Source organism: Bradysia coprophila, chromosome X (assembly GCF_014529535.1).
Source record: "Bradysia coprophila strain Holo2 chromosome X, BU_Bcop_v1, whole genome shotgun sequence".
In the NCBI taxonomy this organism is placed as follows: Eukaryota; Metazoa; Arthropoda; class Insecta; order Diptera; family Sciaridae; genus Bradysia; species Bradysia coprophila.
The window spans coordinates 4,545,825-4,573,303 of NC_050737.1; the positions used below are offsets into that span (position 1 = coordinate 4,545,825).

A 27,479-nucleotide genomic window follows, 5' to 3' on the forward strand; every position below is an offset into this window, starting at 1 on the left:
AGACGCTTCTAGTTTTCAGCTACCACCAGATTTCGTGCCAATTATTGATAACGGAGCTTGTTGTTTTGTTGTTTTGCCCTTCTGAATTTTCGTCGTAAAAGGACAATGCTGAGGCCAGTCTTCAGACTCAAATAAATTTAGTGAAGCTTAGATGATCATTTAGTCAACTATTCTCAAATCAACTCCTTTAAGTACAGGTCCGGTTGTCTACTCACTTTTTCTCCACTTGTAAACACGAACTTTATCTCTCTCTTTTATTTTGTTTGGGTTTAAGCTCTGCCTGTTCTTCTGGAGTAAAGACTGAAACAATACGATTGCCGAAGAATTTCCTCAGACTCACCTTTTAGTAAGCTTAGTATTCATTGTTTTCATCAACTCCTTAAGTACAGGTTTGTTCCAAGTAACTGTAAACACGAACTTTGACAACCCGAACAACGACAATTTCTTCTATAGCAACGTCGCTCACTTGATATTTCATATAAACGAGCAACGTCGCCTACGCGATTTACACCGAGATATTATTGAGGTTATGGTTCTGTGGATGAAATTTGACAATTCATATGGCCTTGGAACAAACCTACTATAGCAAACCGTTGCTTGTTTTTTTTTAATAAAAAAAAATTTTTAGCGCCAAAAATTCAAATCTCCAACTAAAATATTGTTAGTTTTGCTAGCATCCGCAGTGTGGTTTTTAAAGTTCATAAATTTATCGAAATGTCAGTCGTGGTGCAGAATAACCTCTCGCCGTGATGTTTTTGATTATGTGATTTTGGTTTTGAATAAAACGCCGGAATTTTCGTATAAAATCAATTGACATAATGTGTTTGTAGTGACGAACGATACTGATCGAATACAGCTGTGCTGATTAAGCATTTTCAAAGGTAAAAATTTCTGTGCAGACGAGTATCTGGGGCGTAAAGTACATATCAGGATTTGCATCCTTTACCGAGCACTGAGTGCAATTGTTTTGGGATACATTGAGAGTTTTGTGTGATGTGCAGAGATTAGACTAATTACATTGATTAACACAGCCTACAACAGCCCTATCCATGATTCTGTTGTCCGTTCGTTCGATTAATTCCCCGTCATTTTTCAGATAAGTCAAAGTCACACGATATGTCATTCGCAATAAAAAGGTTCCCGCTGTCAAGAATGGTCGCTTCACTACTTCATCAACATCACAGTCATTTACGGCCAATTCCAGCCACCATTCACACCAATTCACAGTTAAATTCATTCAAGTCTTGGTACCAAAGTAAGTGGATGCCGCGTAAGCTAGAGCCGCCCTACACTCACATCGTTCAAGTCGGCGATCCGGTTTTGCGCCAAAAGTCGGTTCCTGTCCCACTGGATGCCATCAAATCGAAAGAATTGAATTTCTTTATCGACCAATTGATCCGAGTGATGTCCGATTATCAAGTGGCAGGAATAGCAGCACCACAAGTGGGGCTCGATTTGCAGATTATTATCTTGGAATTCAGCGACCAATTGAAGAGAGAATTTTCACCCGAGATTTATAAAGTACGAGAAATGGAGACATTGCCACTAACAGTAGGTGATTTGATGAAAAACAGATCCGATCGAAGAACTCACTCAATTTTCTCCTTTGCCATTCCAGGTGTTGATAAATCCCGAAATGAAAGTGACCGACTACAGCAAACGGACCTACGACGAGGCATGTGCAAGTGTTTGTGGATATAAGGGTGAAGTGACTCGGTACGCAGGTGTTACATTGACTGGACTGAATCGTAATGGCGAAAAGCAGGAGTTACATCTGAAAGGATGGAATGCACGCATCGCCCAACATGAAATGGACCACTTGAATGGGATCATGTATACGGACATTATGAATCGACGGACGTTTAGTTGCACTTGCTGGCATACGGTTAATTTGAAGCAAGGCGATGTCAGAATGGCATTCGGTCCAAAGTGAAACAGTCAAATGAAACGTGTGTCGGTCGTGCGTTAGCATAGAGTCAAATGTCTTGCAATAAATATATTTTATAAAAAAAGTCATGAGGCTACACGACACGTGTGTACCCATTGGCTACGAGTACATTATTACAATTCGGTTGTTTCTAATTTTCTAGTCAGCAATTGAGCATCATTGGTCAGCTTATCGATTTGCTGATAAACGTTGAACGGACTCAAGTTATTTTGTGTTGTGAAGCCATTGAACTCTTTGCCACTCGGTCGAGTAAGATATTCTGCGGTCAAAACGTTTTCGTCCAGTGAATCGGGACCATTAAGCACACCCGGATGACTAAGGTCGTCGTCATTCTTAAACCATTCGTTGGCATAAGCCTTCAGCCAAATGGGATTACTGCCTTCGATGCTGTGCTTGTTGGTATTCGGTACTCGTGGCGTTGCGCTGCGTGTCGTCAAATCGGATGGAGACGAGCCTGCACAATGGAAGTTAGTGTGAGTGTTATTTGACACAGTGGAATTACGTGGTATAATGATGTTACCGTAGGAATTAACGTAGGCTGCTCTCAGTTCCCGTTTGTAAGTTTTTCTTTGTGAGAAGCACAACGATATCACCACAACCAACAATGTCGATACGAAAATGTTGGCAAAAACCAGCCATAGGACAATATGTCCCTGAACGACATCGCTGGTCAAGAGTAACGCTTCTGACGGTTGAGTATCCAACACATTAAATTCCTGAAAATTATTCAGAGCAAACTTATTGCAGTATTCATTTCGGTTGTTATGTTACGCCTGGCGGCATTACCTTAAACAGATAATCCAATTTTTCGATATTTTGATCGATTAGTCTCAGTACCTCATCCACCTCGAAAATGGAATTGTCCTTTCTATCTACTAAATGCATGTACAGGTCGGTCTTTGTCTTATCCACAGACCCGTCCTTATTTTCGTGTACCTTGAAATCGTCAACGTTAACGATTGCATCCGTTACGTTGCTCAACGTCCTGGAACAAGAAATTGTTATCATTTCGATGCACTTGTTTATTCACTGGACTTCTATCTTAGAAGATCTGAGGGTTAATGTGATTAAAAGGCATTCCAAAACGAGTGTTCTGGAGGGCGAAGGTCACTCTGATTTATGTTATTTTGAATGGGTAAATGTATGTGTCGAGCAGCTTCATTTTGTAAAAATCCATTCTACATAGCTGCACGGATCTTTATTGGCTTTATTGGAATACTCACTCTCTGAACAGTTGGATTTGATCTCGAACCTGAACTGGTTGCTGTCGAAGTACAAATCTAACTCGTTGATCTTCTCGCAGCAAATAAATGAAAACATGAGCGGAATCCTGATATCCGTCGGTGTCGTTAGCGAGTACCTTTGATTTGCAATAGAAATTTAGCTCAGCCTGGAACTCAACATCAATTCTCGAGTAAACGAATCGACTTACCATAAAGTCAAAGTATCCCTTCATTCCCTTCTGCGGATCGAAGTTGAGTATGACTCCACCCGTTCGACGATCTACCAAAAATGGCGGCCGACTCAACTGATCCAGTCCTTCCGTCAGCGTACGATGTATTTCACCGATTTGAAAATAGGATATTTTGGCATTGATTCCGTCATCGCGATCAATTGCTTTTATCGACATTATTTTGGTTCCAAAGTCGGCTGCAGTGGTTACACCGCCTGTATACCAGAAAGTCAATTAAAATTAAAAATTTTATCGCTAGACGCGTCGGTACAAACTTACCGGTGAAAATTTTGTTCACAAATTCCGGAGCATTGTCATTAATATCTTCCACTTGAACGACAATTTGGACCAACGTGCTATCATCATTCAACACTCCGCTGACTAAACTTTGGAACTCAACATGATCACCACGCTCGTCGGCGTCGTGTAAAAATGCGTCGTCGGAAGCACTCTCGTCGGATGTGCTACGTAAACTTCGCGAATGCTTGTAACGATTGAACCAGTCCAAGTACTTCGTTTGCGTATTTGTTCTAGTTAAGGCTGAATGATACGATCGACTTAGTGGCGACGATTTAGGCAGTGTAATCTTATTGGGCTTGTTGGTACAATTTTCGGTAGCCTTCACAATGAGGGTGTGATTCGGCATCACTTCACGATCCAGTTCTTTTAGGACCTGTTTCAGATGTGGGAAAGCGAACTCATTTTGATGTTGCAAATTAATGCGAAAGTCGAAATTACCGTCAAAATGTGAGATTCAGGCTCCAAGTGGAACATTTCGTCCGAATTTCCATAAACAATGAAGTAGCAAACAACGCTTGGTGGATCGTCCAGTTCATCCACTTCATCGCGGTCAACGGTGTCTGGAAGCTTAATTTTTTCGATACCCGGCGGTGTGTGTTCTGTGTGGTGTGACGAATAGACATGAGATCATCATACTGGCACATAACGTACGAATCAAACTTACCAGTGAAATTTACTCGTATTTCGTCAATCAAAAACTGTGGCTCATAGTCGTTAACATTGCGAACATAGATCGTAAGATCCAAGTCGGTACTAAGTGGTGGTATTCCCTGGTCATAGGCTTCAACACGAATCTGAAATGGTTTGTCAGTTTGGTAACAGCTCTTTGCACACTAATCCCACTTCGCGTTCAGCTCACATCATAAATTTTCTGTCGTTCTCTGTCCAGCGGTTGCTTAACGGTTATTATCCCGCTCACTTGATCAATGGCAAAGGACCGGTAATTCCCAACCGTATCTTGCTTCAAGCGATACAAAACAGCTGCATTCGGGCCCACATCGTTGTCGATTGCTTTGACTTGGATTACGGATGTGCCAACAGTTGCATTCTTGGACAAATGAATTTGATTGCCGTATTCACTTGTAGTAGATCAGCAGATCCACATAATCAAAAATCTACTTACCTCTGGTACACGAATAGTAACATTGCTCGTCGGTGCGATAAAATACGGTGCATGATCGTTGAAATCGAGAACGGTTATGAACACTGTCTCTTCCACAGTATTCTGAGGTGATCCTAAGTCTTTTGCTTGAATTTTCAGCGTATAGTTTCCGTAGTAGTTCTGCAGGGATCCTTTGGCGAACAAATCACCATTCCACGGATCGCTCTGTATTAAGTTGAAGTAGTCTGGATGGAAAGGTTTTTTTTAGTATTGCTGCCATTTCTATATCGATTATCACAACTTACCTCTTCCACTACCGGCGGAAATACTTAATTCAACCTTTCCATTTAAAGTCAAGGGATCATCGGCGTCATAGGCTTTGATGTGTAGTATTGTATCGAGTAGATCGTGATACTCGGATATGGAGACAACGGTTTTCGGGATATTTAAAACCGGCGGAGAATCGTTTTCATCCAGGATGTTGATGCTAAAATTATGCCGAAAAAAATTGGATTAAATACTCATGGAGGCGCAGGCTGTAACAAAAAATCACTTACAAAAATTGCTTGAAAGCGTTCCGGCTTTCACCGCTTAAATAACCGAACTGATAATTGTCCCACACTTCAATGACCACCATGTAAGAACTTTTCTCCTCTCGATCGATCTCGTCGGCAACCATCAAGACACCAGTGTCAGCGTCAATCATAAACTTGCCGTGCGAACTCATTTTATCGATCAGAAATGTTATCTTTCCAAAGTCTCCTGAATCGGCGTCATTGGCCTAGTAACAAAAGGGAAATGTTTAAAAGTCGTGATGGAAAGATGGGATTGCGGTTATGGTTTACCTGAATCATGGAAATTCGGGTACCGATTGGTGAGTTTTCATAAACTGTTAAATTGGTCGAAGCATCGCTGATGAAATACGGATTGTTGTCGTTCTCGTCAATAACACGAATGAACACATCAACCAAAGACGATCTAATGAAGCGACAGAAGAAAATATTCTAAACACCATTTATGTTGGTAGAACGCTCACATCACACGTACCTTGCCGGTATACCCGAATCGATGGCCCGAACTGTATAGTTTAACCATTGATGCACCTCATGATCAATCTTACCGGACACAACTATTTCGCCCGATTCTGTATCGATTTGGACCAGATTGAAAATACTTTCCGGTCCCTCCAACGCGTATTTGATCGTTCTGTTCTTGTCGATGTCATAAGCGGCTATGTTCAGAATCGCAATGCCGGTGGGACTGTTTTCAGTAATGGATCGCTTGTAGAATGGTTTTCGGAATTTCGGATTGTTGTCATTTTCGTCTTCGATTATTATTGTCAGGAATGCTGTTGCCACCTGCTTATCGTTTATAGCGGCCGTATCCTCAACAGCCACTCCCAATTTTATTTGTTCCACCTTTTCGCGATCGATCAGCTTAACAACCTTAATACCGGTAGAAATGAAGAATTTAGAAATCGAATTCGAGAGGATTAACGAACACTAACTCACCGTAATTGTTCCATCGATGGGATTCAGTTCGAATGCATTGACAAAGTCATATTCACTCGACTTTATCAGCACACCTTCCTCTGATCTAGCCTCCGACACATTTGGATCCAGATAGTACCGTAGCTTTGGATTCGCATCCAGATCATGCGCTACTAATTGATAAACGAACGATCCAACGGGCGTATTTTCAATCAGCACAATCTTCTTCGGCTCCTCGAATTGTGGAACCTTATTGTTAACATCGTTGATTGTAATGTTGACGATAGTAGCAGACATTTGTTGCTGATCGCCAAGACCACCATCGAGAGCAAGCTAAAAGAATATTTAGATTGAACATTCCCATAGGTCTAGCGTTACGCATCAATCGTCTCACCACAACCAGTGAATAATCAAGGGTTTTTGGTACGGTTAAATCCGGATCTAAACTAGCGCCGACAGCAACTGAAATGACACCAGTGTCTGCACTGATGACGAATTTATCCGCTGCACCACTTTGGATACGGTAAACTACAAGATTATTGGGCGACGATCCGTCCCGATCGATCGCCGACACTCTCAATACAAAACTTCCACTCGGCAGATTTTCCGGTATTGCTATTTCGTAGAAATCCTTTTTAAATTGCGGCACATGATCGTTCACATCGTGGAGGTAAATGACGACCGAAGTTTTTGTGGCCATACTCGGTACACCAAGATCTCGGGCCACTACTGTCAATCCGATCGGCTGAATGTTAATCGATTTCTCTTTCGGTATTTTCAACGCTTCATAATCCATCGGATACAGTGGAGATAGAGCTCCGGTTTTCCGGTTGATCGTGAAATTCATTTTAAATTCACCATCTATGATTTCATAGACGATGTCACTGTTACGTGTGCCAGCCATATCCGCATCTTTCGCCTTTACAATTAACGGCGTCTCGAAATTCATTTTATTTTCAAGCAATTTGGCCTCGTACTGCGATTCCAAAAATATTGGCGGATTGTCGTTTACGTCTTTGATGACCAGAATCAATTGAACAGTGTTGCGGTTGCCTTTGCCCAAATTGTCTCGTGCTTCCACAGTTAAATAATGCGTCGATATAAGTTCTCTGTCGAACTCGTGCTCGCCGGATGATTTAACCGTGATAACGCCCGTAAGTGGATCCAAGTTTAGTCTGAGGAAACGTTAAAATTATTTGGATGTAAAAGTGGTACAGGAGGGCAGTTTTGATGGTCCAACAGTTTAATCAAAGCTGCTAACAAATATCCGATAACTCACAGATTCGATATGCTGCCACCGAGATGAGTGTAACGTATACCATCAGAACCATAATTTTCCGAATCCCTGTCCGTTGCATGAACTTTTCCGAGAACGGTTCCTACACCACTGTTCTCTAGTACTCCAAATTCATAATATTGTTCCTCGAATTCTGGAAAATTGTCGTTGCTATCTCGAATAAAAATCCGTATCGGCACAGCACTGAAATTATGTCCGAAAAAGTGAGCCACAATACTCTACAATGAATAAGATGTGTCCAGGACATTACCTCCATTTTCCATCTTTCACCACCTCCCTAGCAATCAATGTGTAATTCATTTGCTGGATCAGTTCATAATCCAATTTACGATTGTCCCGGACGCGAATCAGAAATGAGGCTTCATTGATGGCACGTTTGGGTGTCACTTCGAATATGTGATCGTCTGCATCGAAAAACAATTCAAACGTTCCATTGTTACCCTGGTCAAAGTCGAACACCCAATTTTTGTTGTCGCCCAGAAAAGTTATCGGAGTGTTCTCTTGAGCATTTTCGCGTATTTCCGCTTCGTAGGCAGAGCTGTGAAACGTGGGCGTTTCATCGTTCACATCCGTCAGTATGATGGTGATTTCGGTCGAAATGGATGGCGGGGGCTACATTATTTTGAATGAAAGGGTATTAGAAAAACTAGTAAGGATATCAGGTCTGGACAGTAAACATAATCTCAACCCAGTCACAGCTTTTCGCATAAAAAATCGATTGATACAGTACCTTCATTTTAGATATCTCCGTCGCTTGTATTTCCAGAATGTAAGCTCCGTTTTCCTGATTTCGTGAATCTTCTCGATCCAACGTTTTCCTAGTGAATACAACACCCGTTTTTTCATTTATTGCAAACAAATCATTGCCTCCCGACAAAATGGAATAATGAATTGGATTATTTATGCCACGGTCACCATCATGTGCTTTTACTGTATGGAGAGAAAGAGAGAGAGAGATATTATGCGTTAGATAAATGTGACAAACACAGTGGGATTTGGTAGTTAATACTTTGAAGGATGGTTGTTCCGATTGGCGCATCCTCTGAAATTCTGGTAACTGGATTCACAGCAGAGAAAACTGGAGGGGTCTGAAAGCAATGTTAGAAATGACAAATACAACTTCACTTAGACTTAAGTATAATACTGCCAATACTGAATGACCTTTCGGTTTAGATCATAACAAATTTCGCTACTTACATCTTCGACGTCACGTACTTTCACCAATATTGCCGCTGTACCAGTATTCACTGGCCCCTGGTTCGCTCTATCGACGGCAAGAACTCTCAATTGATAAAGACTTTTCGTCTCGTAGTCCAAATTTTTTACCAGCCGAATGATACCTTTACCATGGTGTGTCTGTATGGTAAACACATCATTGTCGCCTTCAAGCTCTTGCAAGTAGTACACCACCTGTTGATTCAATCATGAAAATCACAAATCATGCGACGACTCTTATACGAAAAACTAACTTGTCCGTATGCTCCCTCGTCTCGATCGGTCGCTTCAACCGTCGTCACAACTCCCGGTCGACTATTTTCTGGTACTTCCAAAGCCGATTGGTACGGTTTGAATATCGGTTCGTTGTCATTGATATCTTCCACAAGTAACAGTAGACTTTGAGTAACGAAATTCCCATCTCCCAGTCGATTATCCGTTAGCGTTAATACGATCGAATATTCGTCCTTAATCTCCCTATCTAGCTCTTTGTTGAGGTAAATATTGGCCTCATTGTTACCGGAATTTTCTATCTTTAAAATATCACTGTCAAATGAATGCCTTGCACCGAAGGACAGTGTGTCTCCGTCGGGATCGAAACCTTTCAGTTTGTAGATCAATGATCCTGTGTGACGAGATGATATATTTAAGTTAGAAGCTGAAAATTTATTGAAAAATGAAAATGCTCATACCGACTGGTGTCTCGTCGCCTTCCTTCAACCTGAGTACGATTTCCGTTTGACCTTCAATTAAAAATTTCGGAGGTCGATTACACCATGCATTCTTAACACAACAACTAATGACTATTAATAAAGTAAGATAAAAGTACGAGATAAAATGGTGTTTATCCACGCTTTGGCATTTTAATCGAACTTTCTTGTATGGCTTTGATTTTGATGGTCGTGGAAATTTCTCACTGTGACAATTGTGCGTCGTGGTGTCGATTAAAAATGTAATTACTTGCTTCATGATGGTTTAGGTTTTGTTTATTTTTATTTTTGTTGTTTTGGGTAAATTCGTTGTATAAATTAAATATTTCCGTTGATATCGATGTTCTCTTAAGAACAATAAATGATTTTTATGATTTTTCGAACATTACAACGAAATCACTTTGGTGTGAATGGCAGTTTTATCCGTTGACGATCATCATTTACCATTGTATGTTTTCATTGTTATTCATTTTCATTATATAATTGATATTGTTCGACACATTGTGGTACACTTGTTCTTCACTCTTGTTTTGAGTATCTGAAATTGAAAGTAAGGTTTTTCATTAATAAAAAAATTGTTTGAATGGATGAAGGCTGATTTTGAGAATAAATACAATTCGAAATCGGAATGTTCAAGAAAAACTTGTGTTGTGAAGACGAAATAAAGTTTTGTAGACCTGCAACCATAAACAATGCATTCGTGTCGTTTTCTGACATATCGATGAAGTGAGAAGGTCGGATTGGTGCAAGTAGTGAAAAAACTAATTCCGTTACTTAAGATTCATGATTCATGACCTTGAATCACTTCTAACCCTCTTTTCTTCATTAATATTCTAAGCTGCATGCAATGTCGCGCCTAGATTTTTGGGAGCAACGGGAATTTTAAAATTTGTGGAGCATTGCCTATCATTTTTTCACTCTTCATATTTTCAAGATGGCAATAGTTAATATATAAGACATGCTGCAAAAGCAATTCCTATTTTTTCTAAATAGTTTTAAAGTTTCGAAGCAGAATTCTAGGACACAAGAACCAAGAGGGGTTCTTCATAGAGGTGTGCGCCGATCTTAAAATAGTCGGCGGCGGTGCGCCGACTGGTAAGGGATCGGCGGCGGCGCGCCGGAAGAAATTTATAGTCGGCGGCGGTGCGCCGATCGGCGCGCCGATAAATTTACAAAAAATCTAAACTTTCGAAAATAATGCAAAAACATTTGAAAAAGCGTGCGCAATCATTTTTCCGAACACTGAAATCTTACTATCTTGCAATCTGAAGTATCAACCACTTATACAAGGGGAATCAACTGAGGCGTATCTCACCTTTTATATTGTGTACAATGTACAATCACCTATTATTTTGAAAACATCTAATTTAATGAATCCAAGAATGATTAATGAGTTTGCGTAAATGACATGTAAGCTATAAGTCAAATTATAATTTAGAAATTTTAAGTCACATCTTCATACCAGATGTTCTGCAGGCTTCTTATTTCCAACTTATAATTTATGTCATTTACGCAAATTCACTACTATTATCTTTCGATTTATGCAATAACCGTTCCCGTTGCCTTTAGTCCATCTTCGATGAAGGAGTGAGATCGTAGTAGAAGGTTTTCGCAAATAAGAGATTTAGATAAACTTAAATTTATAAGTAATAAGTGCATAGACTACGCCAAAATGATTTTTTCCCCAAATTTTTTAAATAAAGCAGCTAAAAATTGAAAATGAAGATACCCGTGTCTCGTCTTTTTGACGAAAAAACTTGAAACCGGAAAGATTTTCCACTTTATAAATTCCTAAAACACATGATTTGCGCCATTTTCCACCCAAATTCCACATAAGGTCTTAAGTTTGCCCCTTTACAATTACAGTAGTTTTGACTGATTCACTGAATTTTTTTCTCCTTCTTCTTCCTCTTATATGCACAGAAAATAGAGTAACGTACCCAAGAGTTCACGTTAAGTGAGGATACAGAAAAGACAAATGCTGTTTCGACCTCGGGTATCGATGGCGGTCTCGGGCCAGCGTGATCTGACCATCCTCAGTAGTATCCATCGATACCCTTCCCAAGACAGCAGCCAACTTTTTCTTTGGACTAGTATTTATATGGCGACCATATAAAAGACGAGCTATAGGTAGACCACCAGAGAGATGGACAAACGGAATTAAGAATATTGCAGGTACAAACTGGCAGCAAATGGCAATGGATCGTACGAAATGGAAAGAAGTTGGAGAGGCCTACATCCAGCAGTGGATAGAAACAGGCTGAAAAAGAAGAAGAAGAAGTATTTAAAAATATGCATAAAACACTTGCCATCTACTGATGGAAATAGGATACGTTATAGAAAGCTACTTCGAAGATAACCCTATCGTAGCATCAGAAACAAAATCACCGTCGTACAGTGCAAGTAAGAAGAAAAACCCAAAGTTTCAACAAATTTTTTTAAACAAAAAACTCCTTTCTACCATAGCCTATTTTAGGAATTAAATTCCCGAAAATTCTTGAAATTCTCGAAAATTCTAGAAATTCCCGAAAATTCTCGAAATTCCCGAAAATTCTCTGAAATTCTCGAAAATTCTTGAAAATTCCCGAAATTCTTAAAAATTATTAAAACACTAGAAACTCGCTGCGTTTCGATTTTATTGTTCTTCAAAGTGTGGTAGTCGACCTTTATGGTGTGGCTTTACATATTTCAAGGGACAAAGAGCTATTTTTAAGATTTTTCGATTTTCCGATATTGGTGTCACCGCCTTCGTGATCAACTCAGAGGTGTCTTACCTGTTATTTCAGAACCTTAATAGAACTGACATGTATGAGGTAAAAGTAAAAATTTTAGTTCACAGTTCGTAGTTTTTACCAATGAATGTACATACTAGTTATGGCAGATTCTTCAAAATCTGTCGATTTATACTGAACGCACTCATTATTTTTGTCAAGATAAAAATAAGCGTTAAAATCCGTTTTGAAAATCGTTATTTCCTCCGAGGTGACATTAGACCGTACCTGGGTGATTTATCCTGCATTGGTTTTTACGCTAAGAGGGATTCTTTTGAAAAACAGCCTACCGAAATCGGACGCATTTTCCAGTCGACTTTTTTATATGTGCCTAGAAAGGTATTCGACCCTAGAAGCCAAAACCGTTTTCAAAGTCCACTGGAAAATGCGTCCGATTTCGGTAGGCTGTTTTTAAAAAGAATCCCTCTAATTCAATATTCGAGCTTTTTATTTTTCACTTCTTGCTGCGCTGTGGCATTATTTTCAAGTGATCAGCTTTCTTTTTCTACATGATTTACGTTATTGAAAGTAATAGGATAGCGCAAACAAATGAAGATCAGCTCAGCCCTCAAAGTAAGGTCTGTAGTTCTAAATGTTTCATTTTAGACTTCACCATTCATGTTTCCTATCAAAACAATTTCTTTGTGTAAATATTCGGTTTTAATACCCTGACGCGCGAATTGAAATTTTCCCTTTTAACTCATGGACTCTTGCACTCATCAAACTAAAAAATTTGGTACGTATTTTTTACGAGATTAGGCAATGTAAAGTTAATTCGCAAACTCTACATAGTTTTTATGATAGATTAAAATTTCTCTTCAGACAATAATTGTCCATTCAGTGACCGAGCTCAGCGCATATTTTTTCCAGCGCAATGGGCACGGTACCGAATTTCCCATAGGGTAATACGCCTCTGAGTGGTTTAAAGGTGTCTTCGAAGAAGCACCGGCAAAGAAAACTGTGAAACAAAGTCCGAAAATCAATTTTAATTTTTTTCACTTCCTAAAATTCCCGAAAATTCTCGAAATTCCCGAAAATTCTCGAAATTCTCTAAAATTCCCGAAAATTCTTTAAGAAATTACCTAAAATAGGCTATGCTTTCTACGCATATAGAAACATAGCAGCATATAGAAACCTGACTTATAAATTAAGAGCGATAAACATTTGCTAAAACCTTGTACATGTACTCAGGCACACACTTTTGTATAGATTTTTCAATTTAAGTTTATATTTATTGTCGCCCATTAAAATTTCTGAAAGCACTAAACGTATAAAATTTCGGCGCGACGAAAATACAATCGGCGGCGGCGGCGGCGTGAGCTATTATTTTTCGGCGGCGGCGCGCCGAAAATTTAGCAAAAAATCGGCGGCGCGCCGGCGTAAAATCGGCGGTGCACACCTCTAGTTCTTCACTAATCGAAATTTGGACCAAAATGCTCACGTAAGTCTTAAGGAGTGCTATCTGTAGAATATTACTGATTCAAAATTCTTGAGTATCACTTAAGGATCTGTTGCTCTCGAAGGGTCACAGCTCTTGAGGAATTATTCCAGAATACATATGAGTTTTTCAAATAATGTGATAGTTCCATTCAATACTATTTTTCTCAAAATGAAATTCAGAAGGGCCTGCTGTTTTGAATTTAAATATATTAAACTAGTATATATCGGACGGGAAAAATCGGCTTGAAAGAACCTTACCACTTAAATGTCAATTTTCGAAGGTTCTTTTCAAATATTTAACTGAAGTTTAAAACGATCTCTTTAGATTTTATAATGATTTGAAAAATATACTAATTTCGTAATAAGATTATGAAAATTAGATTGTGGTTAGTTGTTTCCTTGCCACTATCGATATGGCCTGATAAGATGTTGGTAAAAACATTTTTTTTTAAAGATTTTAAGTTGTCATGAAATTGCATTGCACTGTCCATCAGAACGAAACTGTGGCAGAAACGAAATGGTTAAAATTAGGCATACGAAAAAGTATCAAAAATGTTCGTTGTCCGAAGCGAGAAAATATGAATATGAAATTCAGGCAAGAGGGAAAAATCCGTACCTGAAGAGCATCCAAACAATGTTTTCGATGAGAATTTGAACAATTTGGGGTGTATTACATGAAATGTTCGGCGACAGATCATCAGCAGCTTCCATGGGTGAGGGTTAGTATTGATTTGTGTACCTTACATGCCATATACCTAAGCCGTATCTATACATTTTATAGTCAAGAATCACTAGACCCATTGAAGAATGTGAATTGTATGTTGATAGACCTGTTCGAAATGGTGCTACGACTAATTCTAAATTGTGTGAGTTTTTAGACCGTTCATATCATCATTTGATGTTTTTTTTTTCTTCACGACGATCATCAATAATAATGAAATATCCGAAAAAACCATTTCAACGAAATAAATATTTCTTTTCTCTCAAACTAATATTTGCTTCCAAAGCGAATTAAATTCATTTTTTTTGTCCGTACCATCAATCAAATGAGATGAAGAAACACGACAAAATAACATTTACGACTTTGATTGCTCTATGAGCGCGTCACAAATGTGCATAAGGTTTTCCATGAACAAATTTTACTTGAGTTAATCCACCTAGAAGTACATTGTAATCGTTATTTAATTAATGGCCTTAATTTGTGCGATGAGCAGCAATTTAACGAAAAGATTTAAAGAAGAAAATAGATTCATCATTGGGTTCCGCTTCTAGTAATTCTGCGGATTGACACTCAAGTGATTTATCGCCTGATGTTGGCAACCAAAGGCTGACATTTTTCTTAATTATTTGCTGAGCTTGAGGAGGCCGGTATGCGATTCGTATTAATTACGATCTTTCTATGAAGTCATAAGATGATAAATGCGACGGGGATGGGAGATTGGTTTTATTTTGGTTAGTTATTAGTAAAATAAAAACTTTGAACTCGCAGAATTCGATCAAATTGTACAAGATTGGAATTAGCAGATTATGCACCTCTGTCTAAAATGTTTATTTTTATACCAAGCCGAAGCCGAAATGGAAATGTACTCAAAACTGTACTGTAGGCGTGAATTTAAATAGAGCGAAGCTAGGGGTACTATAATTAGTGTTCGGTAAAATCGCACTTTAGTTCTTCCTCATGCAAAAAAAACCACTCGAAATATTTTCTCTCTAAATCTTTAAGTAAGACAGTAAGACAGAATAAAGTGTAGAAATTACAAGTGTAAATTGTTATACTCTTATTGTTGTACTCTTTACTTGCAGCCATGATTATGGTCAAAGCACGTAGCAGGGTAATAGATGTTTTACACGTCAAATAGAGTAGTATTTTGATACCAATAATACCATTAATAGCTTTAATGGTGGCTGCTAATGGTGTTGTTGGTATCAAAATACTACTCTATTTGACGTGTAAAAACATCTATTACCCTGCTAGGTGCTTTGTTATGGTCAATAAAACTGACCGAATGCAATGGTAAATAAACAGTCATATCATCAACAAGTGTTTTTAATCTTTGGTCGAAAAACAAGCAATACAACATCGAAGTAAATTGATAGCCTTGTGACCAGCGATACAACATTTCAGTAAATTGTTAGAATTACAAATTGCAAATTTTTAAGGGTGTCTGAATTATTAGCAACATAATTGGCAACGAGGTGTGGATAAACGTAAATTCCGTTCGAACCTTGTTTTTTTAAACAAATGTTTTCTTGTTTTTTTCTGTTTTTTCTTGTTCCCTTGACTGAAAGTCAAGGGTCTTACGCCAGAAAATACCCTAAAATGTTTGTTACCACACAATGTATGAAATGTTATCAAAAACGTAATTGTTTGTAACCTATTTTTCTTTGTCATCACGATAACTTGAGTAATTCATAACCGATTTTGATGATTTTTTTTTTAATCGACGAGGAATGAAATTCCTGAGGTTAAGTTCGAAGATGAGCCATGTCGGGGTAAAGCCCTGGAAATTATTCCAGAAAAACAGGATTTTACTCTGTTGATAATTGATAATACACCACTGATAATTGATATAATTGATAATTCCCTTCACTGATGATAATTGATAATCTAATGTGTTATTCCCTTGACTGGCAGACAATTTAGGTTCTTAAAATTATACATTTGACATTTGTAAGGTCAAGTTCGACGATGAGCTATATGGGATCACCGCTTCGGAAGTTATCCCAGAAAATAGAAATGCAATGTATTAAATGAACATTATAAATGATATTCGATAATTGGTATTTGATAATTGATAATTGAAATTTTATATTTGATAATTAACAAGCGGCACCCAAAATTACATGTAATGAAAAAAGTCAAGCAAATCTAACATTAGACAACTCCGACGAGTGTGATGTTTGCGGCCAGATCGAAGCGAGGGTCGTAATTCACACGAGTCGCGGTATCTTATTGTCACATTAGACAACTCGGACGAGCAAGTTTGCGATCAGAGCAAACCTAATATTAAACAACTCTGACGAGTGTGATGTTTGCGGCCCGAGCGAAGCGAGGGTCGTAATTCACACGAGTCGCGGTATCGTATTGTCAGACAGCTCGGACGAACGAGAAGTTTGCGGCCAAAGCAAATCGAACATTAGACAACTCAGACGAGTGTGAAGTTTGCAGCCCGAGCGAAGCGAGGGTTGTAATTCACACGAGTCGCGGTTATTTATTGCAAAATTAGACAGCGAGTCGTGATATTTTGCTTATTACAAAAGAAATAAATTTATGAGTAATTTGAGATTTTTTAGATCCTAAATGTGATGATGTTTAAGGTCAAAATATTGTCATTTGCTTGGACTACAGGAATTGTCCATTCTTAACCAGATGAAAAAATCAATGAAAATAAATTAAGATATCTATAAAAGGCTAATCTGATTGACTATGAAGTTTACCAACATTACCAACCAGCAAAAGACAACATTATTTTGGGAAAATTATCAGTCAAGGGACCCGACCCGCCCAAAAAGGTGGGACCTAGTTTATAAACAAAGAAAAAAACAAAAAAACATGGTACTTCTTTCGGGGTTTTGTATTTTTAATTTTGTTTTTCTGTGTTCTTTTTAATTATTCCAGTTTTTAATTTGGTTTTTCAGTTTCTTACAGTTGTTTTTTCGGTTTTATTCTTGTTTTTTTTCGGTTTTTTCTTCGGTTTTTTCCAGTTTTTTTCTGTTTTTTCTTGTTTTTGTGTTTTTTCTTGTTTTTGTGTTTTTTCTTGTTTTTGTGTTTTTTCTTGTTTTTCTGTTTTTTATTTGTTTTGCAACAAATTTATGTTTGTTTTCTATCCCTTCGAACCTTGTTTTTTATGTTTATCCACCCCTCGATTGGCAATTTCAGTACAGTGAAGGTGTATACTTACGCAAAACTATGCCACGGAACTACCGATCTACGGCTTAGTTTTATGGCTTGTTTTGGCACCCATTCCAAAATCTGCTTTCCAACTTTTACTTTAAGTATATCATCTGTTAACGACAGCAATGTCGAAAATAAGTAATAAACTTTGGTTAATGTGGTCTTTCATATGACAATTTTTATGTTAAAGCCAATGAAGTACTAGATTTTGAAAATACTCAGAACAAATAAGTTAGTGATTTGATAATCATAATGGTGGTGTGTGCGGTGATTCGAAGACGACGAAAAGTAATTAAAAGCATTCTGAAACTACAGAAGTAAATGATTTTCCATTATTTACTGAAAACACTTAGATCAATGGTGATAACAGATCTGATAATTATAGATTTGTGACATTTTTTGAAATTATTTACCGGTTTTTACTATTCAGAAGAATAATTATTTGCACCATCCCCATCATTCATACATATATGTGTCCTAGATATATGCAGATTTCTTAAAGTTGTTCGACTAACGATTTAATTATTTAGAATCTTAAATGTTTGCTTCACATGTAAATAAACAGTTTGCCATTTCTTATACAAAAAAAATAACTTGGAAAAGATATGCAGTTCGTCGGTATGGTTGGCATAGTTATGAAAAACGAAACTGCAATTAATCCACATTAAGATTTATCACAATAAACCATAAAATTGTATGCATTTTGGTTGCAATATTATTTATACCATATTCACAGTATACGTACAATAATGTTGTGTAGTTTACGCTAAATAATTAAATCAAATAAACAGACCGATAAATAAATCTTGTAAACAATTCACTCTTTAATCGGTTATTTATCACAAAACATTGCGGAACAGCAGTAAAAAATTTAAAGTAAATAATAAAATTAACAAGAAAACAAAGTGCAGAAAATGCGAAATGTAACGAAAATTAAAGAATTTCGGAAGGCCTGAGGCCTGACTAATAAATAAACTGAAACAGGAAAGATGTTGAAATTGAAACTAACCAAAAATTTGCGCTATATATTCGCAGCGATTCTAATCAGATCAAATAACCGAAAATCTATTCATTAAAATCGTGAAAGTTGAGTATAACAGCAACAGCAAATTTGAAAAAAAAAGTGTTTCTGACAAAACAAAACACAAAAATTACATAAAAAAATCTCTGACTTAGATAAAACTATAATAAAATACCATAAAGTCCAATGTCCCAAACCGAAAAGTGTACGTATATAACACAGTGGCGAACATAAATGCGTGGCGCGTTATGGTTCTCTAACCGTCAACGTTTGCCAAGCGAGACCATCAGTTTCAAAATTGTTTCTCGTTTATGGGTTTTGATAGTCGGTTTTCTAATACACATAAAATGTGTACGTACACCGAACTAAATGCTTTATTTACGTACATTTCCATTTGACTCTTTTTTTATTTAATTTTTAATTTGTTACAATATTGTCTAAAATGGATTAAATGCGGGTGAAGCGTGTTGTTATGGCGTAACATAATCGGTATACGCGATGAGACATAAATTACCGAAAAAACAACGGTTGAACTATCCACGAAGAAGACAGATGGTGTATAATGGCACCAACGAGGTGTATTTAGTATGTTGGTAAGTAACGTGGATATGGGGTTGAAAGAACTTAATGGTTCAGTGAATTGAACGTTTTTATTTTTGTGAATTTTTTTTATATTTTTATTTTGCATAAATACGTAACGTGTGAGGTGAGATATTAATTTTAATTGAAGAAGGAAAGGATTAGCCATGGTTCGGTAATGTTTAAACGACAAAAAGACGTTAATTTGAATGTATGAAGAAAAGAGAAACAGTTATACTCTCTATATCCAGTCTTAAGTGCCCATTCCACTTAAAAAAAGTACGCCGTGAGAGAGCCGTTAGAGCGCCGTGAGAGAGCAAACTGTCAAATAAACAAAGAAAAATTGAAAAAATTCAATTTTGTCTCTCACACGGAGTACTTTTTTTGGTAAGAGGAAACTAAGCATTACGGGAAGAAATCGTCAAAACAATAACGATAAAAGTGTACGTGCTTACAACTGTAATACTCGGACGCAATTTATGGATCCCTTGATGTCAATCCATAACTTTCGTCAGGTACTGTTAACCCTTGAAGTCTTTGTTTTGTTTTGTGGTAAATCACAGCGGTATAATAATGATTGTTCCACACGAACTATATTTCGTTTCTTTGCATTATTGTTATGCTTTTAATCTTGCATTTAGTGTGAGTTCAATAGATTTACAGTTACAGGATATCGAATATTTATGCCCCATCACATATTACTTCAAGATCGCATTTTATTAGTCATCTGTTATCGACAATGACGACAAAAATAACCGATGAGCTGTGGTTGTAGCTGTGAAGTGAAAGAATTTGCAAACAAAATTTGTAATAGATTTAACCACCGTTGCCGATCCTTTCATTTTTCAAAATGTTCTCTAACGCTCCAGCACATTTCCAATTATATTTAATTTGGCTGGTATATGGAATAAAGATCGTCTGCCTAGCAATGACCTAATTAGATTTCAGAGTTCGTTAAACCGTTACTAAAACATCCACATTTGCATACCTTCAGAACTGACCGCCGATCCGAGGAAAATTGATCGAATTCAATGTTGAGCCCCATTATTGGATATGAGTGCAGGGTCAAAACATTATAAATTCTTGAATTCGTGTGTAGTACAATTTCAGTGTAGCCAATTTTGCATTGAAAATTTTTATGGAAAATTCTTCGACCGTGTCAATTTTACTTTCGATTTTGTTTACTTTTCGGATCAGCATTCACAAAAATTTTTGTTTTTTTTTATTACCAACAAAATCTTATCCGAAAAATCATTTATTATGCAATTAAAGTAAATGGTTTTTGAGGTAAAATTATGGTGTGCTGGTTTAATTAATACTTGCCATAACAAGTGAGATCATTTTATTCGCAGAGATAATTGACTGGCATAATAGGTTTCACGTAAATATAAATCAGATGCTAATTATATGATGATAATTTTGCTTCTCTTTATTCGAACGAATTCCTTTCTATAGGTTCTTCGTACATCAAAACTTAAAATTCAATCACTTAGCGATTTTCCTCGCGAAATTTGTATTTCAATTCTTTCATTCAACTTTCAATATTTACCTACATTTCACCAAATCAATTCAGACTTTTCTTTTCATTTTATTTCATTTTTATGAGAACATTTGCGACAATTAATTTTATTTTTTATGTTTTTATCCATCAATATATTTTTGTGATTGTATTAACCACTTTAATTTGCAGTTAGTTCTCATGTATATAATGCATTCGGTTTAGTTCAATAAATAAAAATTTCGAGATTGTTATATTTACTCGAGCGTATGTTCAAATTAGTCTTTTATTATTCAGTACAATTTCGTGTATGCAAATTTGGCTGTTTTTTCTCTTCACTCAATACCAATTTTAATTAAATTTTTCTTTTAACAATGTTGTAAAATATAGATCAGAAAGTGAAACATTTTTCTGTTTGTTTTTGTTTAACCATTTTTTATCTATCGAACTTTAACTTACGAAATTCACCAGCCATGTAGGTAATAATGAGCTTGTATTATACGTGCACTTTTACTAAGCTACTTTTAAAACCAAAATTTTTTTTCTTCTTTCATTCTATTAACCGTATAGTCAAATGAAATTGAGGAGACATTTGTTGTTAAAAATTAAACAATGGCGAATTCGTTCATTCGATACATACGAAAATTTTTCTAAATTGATGAAATTATAGGAAATTACATGTAATTTTCGTTATACCTACACGAATTATGTTTGAACTTGTTTTTTTTTTTACTTCCAACTTCTAGATTTAATTGAAATTTAAACGGAGAAAGAGCTCACATGAGTACAAGTATATACTTTTTTGGGTTTTTTTTTCCTTCTCTGCGGAAAGAATTCATTTTTGCTGATTTTTAAATAATAATTTTATTTGCTATTTGGAGTATGAATAACTTAAGTGCTACTTGTATTAGCATTGGCAATTGGTACACATTTTCTGCACGCTTTATTAATAAACGAGTTTTGCATTAAATGTCCACGGTTGAAAAATTAATAACTTTAATCAGATGGTGTACATCGTTCATCGATCTTTTTTTTGAAAATTAATACACTAAAGTCAATTGTTTGCTTACAAACGGTAGCTACTTTCGGGAATCGGCCCCCTTCTATCGGTTTCCATAGCAAGATTTCACACAACAACAATATTTCCCTAAAAGTTGCACCTGTCGAAAGTTGCGATTTCTGAGACTTATGATTTCCAGGTAATAATAAATGCCGGTGGACTTTGAGTCAGAGTTACGCCTTGAGAGTTAGGATCCTTCGAGAATAACAAATTCTAAATAGCTATTACTAGTCGAGAGTCACGAATTGTCTAGTCTTCTAGAGGTAGACCAACAAAATGCTCATAAGGTATGAATAAATGTTCTAGTTGTAGTTATTCCAGATCTGAAGCTCTCATTATAAATTGAATCTGTTACATAAGATCACAGAGATCACTGAATATTGTTGCACTGTCGATAACAGTTGACATAGGCCAGAAACTGTAACCGTTGCAAACTTACTTCTTCTTTTTTTAAATCAAAACATACATAGACTCATGCTTTTCCGCTAAGATAAATTACCAGTTAGGCCTTTGACCAGGGAAACATTATTACGGTAATTGTTGCTAACGTTTTTCAACAGAAAATCTCTTTGCATGACACACAATGCTTTTGTGTAACAACAGATCTAGAACAATGTCAAGTCGAAACCAATTTAAGGTTTCGAATGTGAAGAAAATAGATGCTTTCGACAACTTATACCTTCTGCACAATGTTTGAACACTGAACAGACCAAAGACCTTTTAACGAATGAATAAAATCGAATTATGAATTACAATTTGAGAAAGATGGTGGTTCTGAATTTGGCATCAATACTGATCAAATCGAATGTTACCCCACAGAGAAAAAAAACTGGAAATACTGACGAGTCTTTGGGATATTTCCAATTTACGTATTCCACATCTCTTAAGAATAATCTACACATAAGACTATTGTAGTCCCAATGGTTGACTCATTCTCAAATTATGCGAGTGAGACTTAAAACTGTACATTCTATGACATGTGGAAAGTAGAATTTGAGTGCCATAAGTGCCTAAAGACATACCGGTATTTTCAGGGTTTTTCCGTGTACGTAGGCTAATCGTATCAGAAGAAGTGGGAAGGGTACGACTTTATAATTGGCCGGCAAAATTGTCGTTGCTAAAGTGAGATATTACTATAAATATTCTGGTCAATATTCACCCACTACATCAAGCATAAATACATTTATGGTTCATGCTCTTACCGGCATCGTCCGGTTCAATATAGTGCAAAGCGTTAACGAATAACAACACCTAAATGAAGACAAGAGAATTCAATGATGCGTTAAATTTAAACATTATAACTTTAACAGCCGAACCACAACAACAAGAAAAATTATATCTCCGAAAAACTGTAACGAAAGAATCTGAAATTTTGTCATTAACTCACGAAGACCAATTTTCTCACATTTAGACGAAATTACTGTTTTTTTTATGTACCATAGCCTCACAACTATCCGCTTATTTTTTTTATGGTAACCTGACAAAATGTGCTCGTACATACTCTCAACATCTAAAATGTTATGGGAACGAAGATATAAAAAAAGTTAACAAAATAAATATGAGCACGTGCGCTCCTTTAACGCTATATAAAAGTGATACGATCATGAAAATTTTTGCAGATTTTTTTCCACCTCAATTATGATCAAATATTGTATACATTACACTAGCTACGAGATGTATACCTATTATGCTGTAGTATCAAGTATCAAGAAGAGTATTTGCAGGTTAACTGAAGTGGAAAAATTTAAGAGTTATATCTATTCCCGAGCGGAAAATTGCCATATGAGGATGCGAACAACTGGAGGGTAGTCAGTAGTCATACCCATATTTCGACCAATTTCTATACGCAACGAAGCTTCTTTGCTTTCCATTGAGATATTCCAATTTTACTATGGAATCCAAGTGAAGCTTAAAGCTCACGAAAGCTCTTCAGAGCACACATACGTTGCGATACTCTACCCTAATCTAAATCTATCTTTCATTGGGACATTTTTTTTTTCGTCCGGGACAAAAAAAAATCGGTCGGATATCAGAGATGGGAAATAAATTTTTTCTTTAAAAGAAAATGTAAATATAACATCACATCGGAATAACAATTTTTTTTTTGGTAGATTTGCCCGACCTAAACGTTTATTTTGGGTTATATGATTTAATGGAAAAAGAACGGAATTTTATTATGAAATTGTTACACAAATGCGAGTAATAAAAAACAACAACAAAATGTACAAATAAAACGCAAGAGAAAGACTTTCCGCTTGACGGCTTAAAAAATTTGTTTCCTACGTGTGATGGGCCACCGAAAATGTTTTAACTCACCTCCACTCAACGTTTGGATAATTATACCAATATTATGTACACCTTGAATTTATTGATGTACCGAACCATTCAGAATTCATTTTTGGCACCGGATACATAATTTGAATGCATTATTAGGCATTCACGGAATTTACGAAATTTTCTTTTATTTGGGTGCTGTATTCGAATACGTTACCGATTCGATGTGTGTATCCCTTCATAACCTTGAAATAATCGCTGTATTTAAACACGATTGCATTTTTGTTATAATATACCATTTTCAGGTGGAAATTTATTCTTTTCACTGAGGTTAACGGAAATGAGTCAGTCGTGCCATTGCATACTGTTGGTAAGTGTATGTATATGAAATGTACGTTGTTATTTGTTTGTTTTTTTCTGAATAAAATGAGGGGAAATCGACTCATCTACCGAAAATGTATACACGCATTATGTACTTACATTCACTGCATGAAACGATATTAATTCACGTTAACATGAATTTGAAACACATTTTACATTTTGCTTGTTGACGCTTGATGAATTTTTCGGACATTACACCTGAACATTTTGTAAAATGTTTTTTTTGTTTCTTTTCATATTTGTCGACATGTTTTCATTTAGCTGATATGAGTAGAGTGCATTTTTCAATTAATAATTTTTAGTTTAAATCGATCGAAATATTGGACTACAATGTTGAATTATGGATTGGAGAGATCAGTGTCGTCTTGATCAATTAAAATTGTTTAAAATCATTTACCTAATATTAAGGTGGAATCTTGCCTTGCTATACATAATCACAATTTCCTCTCTAAGTAATCACTTTTATATTACAGCTGATGAACCCTCATCCCTGATCGTTATAAGAAGTAGAGTTTGTCGTAGTTAAACTAATAGTGTTGTATAAGTGTATAGCAATTATGTGGACTCAAGAGAGACAGTCATTCACACAACGGTACAAAACTTGGTCTGAAACCATGTAAATTCATGAAATTTCAAGAAAATATTTTCTAAAAAGTAGTCTCTGTAGGAAACCTTTTGTTACTAAAGAAAAATTTTGGAAATATAAATAAAATCCTTTGAAATATTGAAAAATCTTTTAAAACAAATCCTCGAGTTGAGAGTTGTTCTAAAATTGTCGAGAGAACCTTCAAAAAGTAAAGAAAATCGCAAAAATTCAACAAATTGTTAGTCATTGATTCATTGAATTCCATAATTTCAGATATAGTCATATAGGCGAGTTTGGAATCAATCATTCACCACTGCTAACACAAACAAGGAAATCTTTTTCTCTGAGGATGTTTCTCTAAAAAAGCTCTGGTAGACAGCGATGTCATCTGCTATCAACAACTCAGACAAATATAATCATTGGCATTTGTACTCTTATTTAGCAAAATATATGTTAAAACTAATGAAGTAAAAGATTTGAAATCAGCCATTTAAAATAGTTGCATAAAAAGAAGTAATGGTCTGGGTGATTATGTTACCAATTTACGAGCGACCTGTAAATCGTTAACAAGGCAATATCTCGAGGATTCGGAGTCGAAATGTATTAATTGTACTGTCACAACCTTTAAGATGTTATAAAAAAGTTAGAAGTAGGGTAATTTGGCAGAGCATGCAGTTTTCCCTCTGAAATTGTCAGGCGATGCCAAAACAAAGGATTCTTAGACCACGTACAAAAAGAACTCGAACACATGGACAAATCGATTGGAGGATAGTGTTAGCAGATTTGTTACATCCAAAAGGATAGTGAAAATGTGTTTCAAAAATTTGTATCTTTTTGTTTCTCGTTCCAAATTATCCGACACCAAAACTTATTAATCAAAGGCAATGGGGAAATTTACACGATCGTTGCTCGTTTAAAATTTCGAATTTTTGAAGGTGATTGATTGCAAAGCCTTCAATGATTCGGTGGATATGCTGAAGTAGTAGCAATTTTAACTCCTGGAATTAGCTATTTGCATCTGCTTGATTAAAAGTTGGAATTAAATTATTGTTCCACTCAAGCCGACTTTACTCTAATTTATCATTTAAAGATTAATGGTCTCGTTATTTAGAATTGGAAATATGTTAGGAAACAAATCTTTTCAGGAAGTACACTTTTCGATGTTGGTTTAAGTTTTTTTTTTTTGTATGAATTGTCTCGTTATAAATGTACAATTAGATCCGCTCCTAAACGATCTGATTTTTCGCTTGCTCGACCAGAAATGATAAAATGTTTTTTTCATGTTCGTTGGATCGGATTTTTCATAAAAAAAAGAACCGACTTAAGCTCAATGTAATTTTAATAAACGTAATTTTTTATGCATTTTTGTTTCGGATTTAAGATCACGACAACAACTGGATTTGTTTAAGCAAAAATATAAAAAAAAATTCTGTTACGAAATAAGAATATGAACGAAAGGTTGCGGACGAGAGTTCTAAATTTTAAATTTAATACAATTATGTCACATTTCATAACCGACCAACGGTTGTGCATTGTTTTGATGATTTCATTAATAATTTTTCGTGTTTCATTTCACCTACTTAATAATTTTGTTTATTATTTAGACTGTTCGTTTAAATAAAGACGTTCACAGTTCCCATATAGCATTTATAAAATATAATAATAAGCTAAAGCCGTAAATGTTTTGATGGAATTGCATTGTACAATGTTGTAAACAAAAACAATAAATTTAAACGAAACAAAAAAAAAATCAAATTACAAAATTGAATTGAAAACTTACACAATGTTTATATGCAAGTGGAAATTTGTCATCCTCGGCTACAATTTCCAATACAGGCGAAAAATTCTAAATCCAAAATTTGCACAGATCAGCGAAAAAAATCACAAATTTCACTTGGATGCAAAAGAACAATTAACGTTTTTAAGTATAATTCTTGAAAAATACAAAAGAAATCTTTGCGAATAAAATCACTGGAGCGTTAAACGCTTGAACAAGAAGAAAAGCATCTCTTCCTTTATTAGAAATTTTCACAAAACACTAAATTTTACTTTGTGTTGTTTTATATACAACTCGATTTTTATATTTTGTTATAAATAAATCCATTCCAATCCATAGAGTACCACACAATGTAAATAAATAAAAATATCCGCGATGATATTGCAAGCACAAACAAAACTAAAAAACACCTCCGAACCGTGCAATATCCAAACAGCAACTGAAATGAAAATGTTTGAACAAAACAAAAAAAAACTTTAAACCATCGTTACCGTCGTGCAGACAACGTGAAAATACCATATAGTAAGTGGTGAATTGTTATAACATAAATACAAGAGAAATGTGGTTCGTGCATTTGCATCGCGTTTTCATATAATGAGGTTTGTGTATCAGCTAATTTTTCTTTTATATTCTAAGATCAACACAAATTACGGTTTTATGGTGTCCTTTATTACATTAGAAA

The 27,479-nt window shown here is 35.9% G+C and overlaps 2 protein-coding genes across 6 annotated transcripts; one reads left to right on the forward strand and one right to left on the reverse strand.

The window, feature by feature from the left end:
* The first annotated feature begins 725 nt into the window (after nucleotides 1–725).
* Nucleotides 726–2,067, forward strand: LOC119084537 (peptide deformylase, mitochondrial-like). 4 transcript variants are annotated; one of them, XM_037194572.1, is made up of 3 exons: nucleotides 726–919; nucleotides 1,097–1,551; nucleotides 1,619–2,067. In XM_037194572.1, the coding sequence occupies exons 2-3, from the start codon at nucleotides 1,117–1,119 to the stop codon at nucleotides 1,931–1,933; spliced, it is 750 nt and encodes a 249-aa protein (XP_037050467.1). In that variant the 5' UTR covers nucleotides 726–919; nucleotides 1,097–1,116; the 3' UTR covers nucleotides 1,934–2,067. The 4 variants fall into 4 exon arrangements, with proteins under 4 accessions (XP_037050467.1, XP_037050453.1, XP_037050445.1 ...); XM_037194558.1 differs by having other exon boundaries at nucleotides 760–984; XM_037194550.1 differs by having other exon boundaries at nucleotides 761–981; nucleotides 1,094–1,551.
* LOC119084519 (cadherin-23) lies at nucleotides 2,026–27,186 on the reverse strand. 2 transcript variants are annotated; one of them, XM_037194540.1, is made up of 24 exons: nucleotides 26,801–27,183; nucleotides 9,498–10,053; nucleotides 9,060–9,430; nucleotides 8,788–9,000; nucleotides 8,600–8,678; nucleotides 8,321–8,520; nucleotides 7,841–8,202; nucleotides 7,573–7,773; nucleotides 6,688–7,468; nucleotides 6,315–6,626; nucleotides 5,851–6,248; nucleotides 5,649–5,781; nucleotides 5,361–5,584; nucleotides 5,109–5,290; nucleotides 4,825–5,048; nucleotides 4,561–4,749; nucleotides 4,366–4,495; nucleotides 4,140–4,300; nucleotides 3,681–4,074; nucleotides 3,381–3,616; nucleotides 3,172–3,308; nucleotides 2,735–2,933; nucleotides 2,469–2,664; nucleotides 2,026–2,402 (listed from the first exon to the last, which is right to left on the reverse strand). In XM_037194540.1, the coding sequence occupies exons 2-24, from the start codon at nucleotides 9,772–9,774 to the stop codon at nucleotides 2,062–2,064; spliced, it is 5,940 nt and encodes a 1,979-aa protein (XP_037050435.1). In that variant the 5' UTR covers nucleotides 9,775–10,053; nucleotides 26,801–27,183; the 3' UTR covers nucleotides 2,026–2,061. The 2 variants fall into 2 exon arrangements, with proteins under 2 accessions (XP_037050435.1, XP_037050431.1); XM_037194536.1 differs by having other exon boundaries at nucleotides 2,026–2,664; nucleotides 26,801–27,186.
* Between the last annotated feature and the right edge of the window lie 293 nt (nucleotides 27,187–27,479).

Coding starts and splice junctions, on each gene's coding strand:
- LOC119084537 (XM_037194572.1), top strand. CDS start 1,117: ATGTCATTCGCAATAAAAAGGTTCCCGCTGTCAAGAATGGTCGCTTCA. Junction 1,552..1,618: donor TGGAGACATTGCCACTAACA/GTAGGTGATTTG, acceptor TTGCCATTCCAG/GTGTTGATAAATCCCGAAAT.
- LOC119084519 (XM_037194536.1), bottom strand. CDS start 9,774: ATGAAGCAAGTAATTACATTTTTAATCGACACCACGACGCACAATTGT. Junction 7,774..7,840: donor GTGAAAGATGGAAAATGGAG/GTAATGTCCTGG, acceptor ACATAATTTCAG/TGCTGTGCCGATACGGATTT. Junction 5,782..5,850: donor GATTCGGGTATACCGGCAAG/GTACGTGTGATG, acceptor TCGCTTCATTAG/ATCGTCTTTGGTTGATGTGT.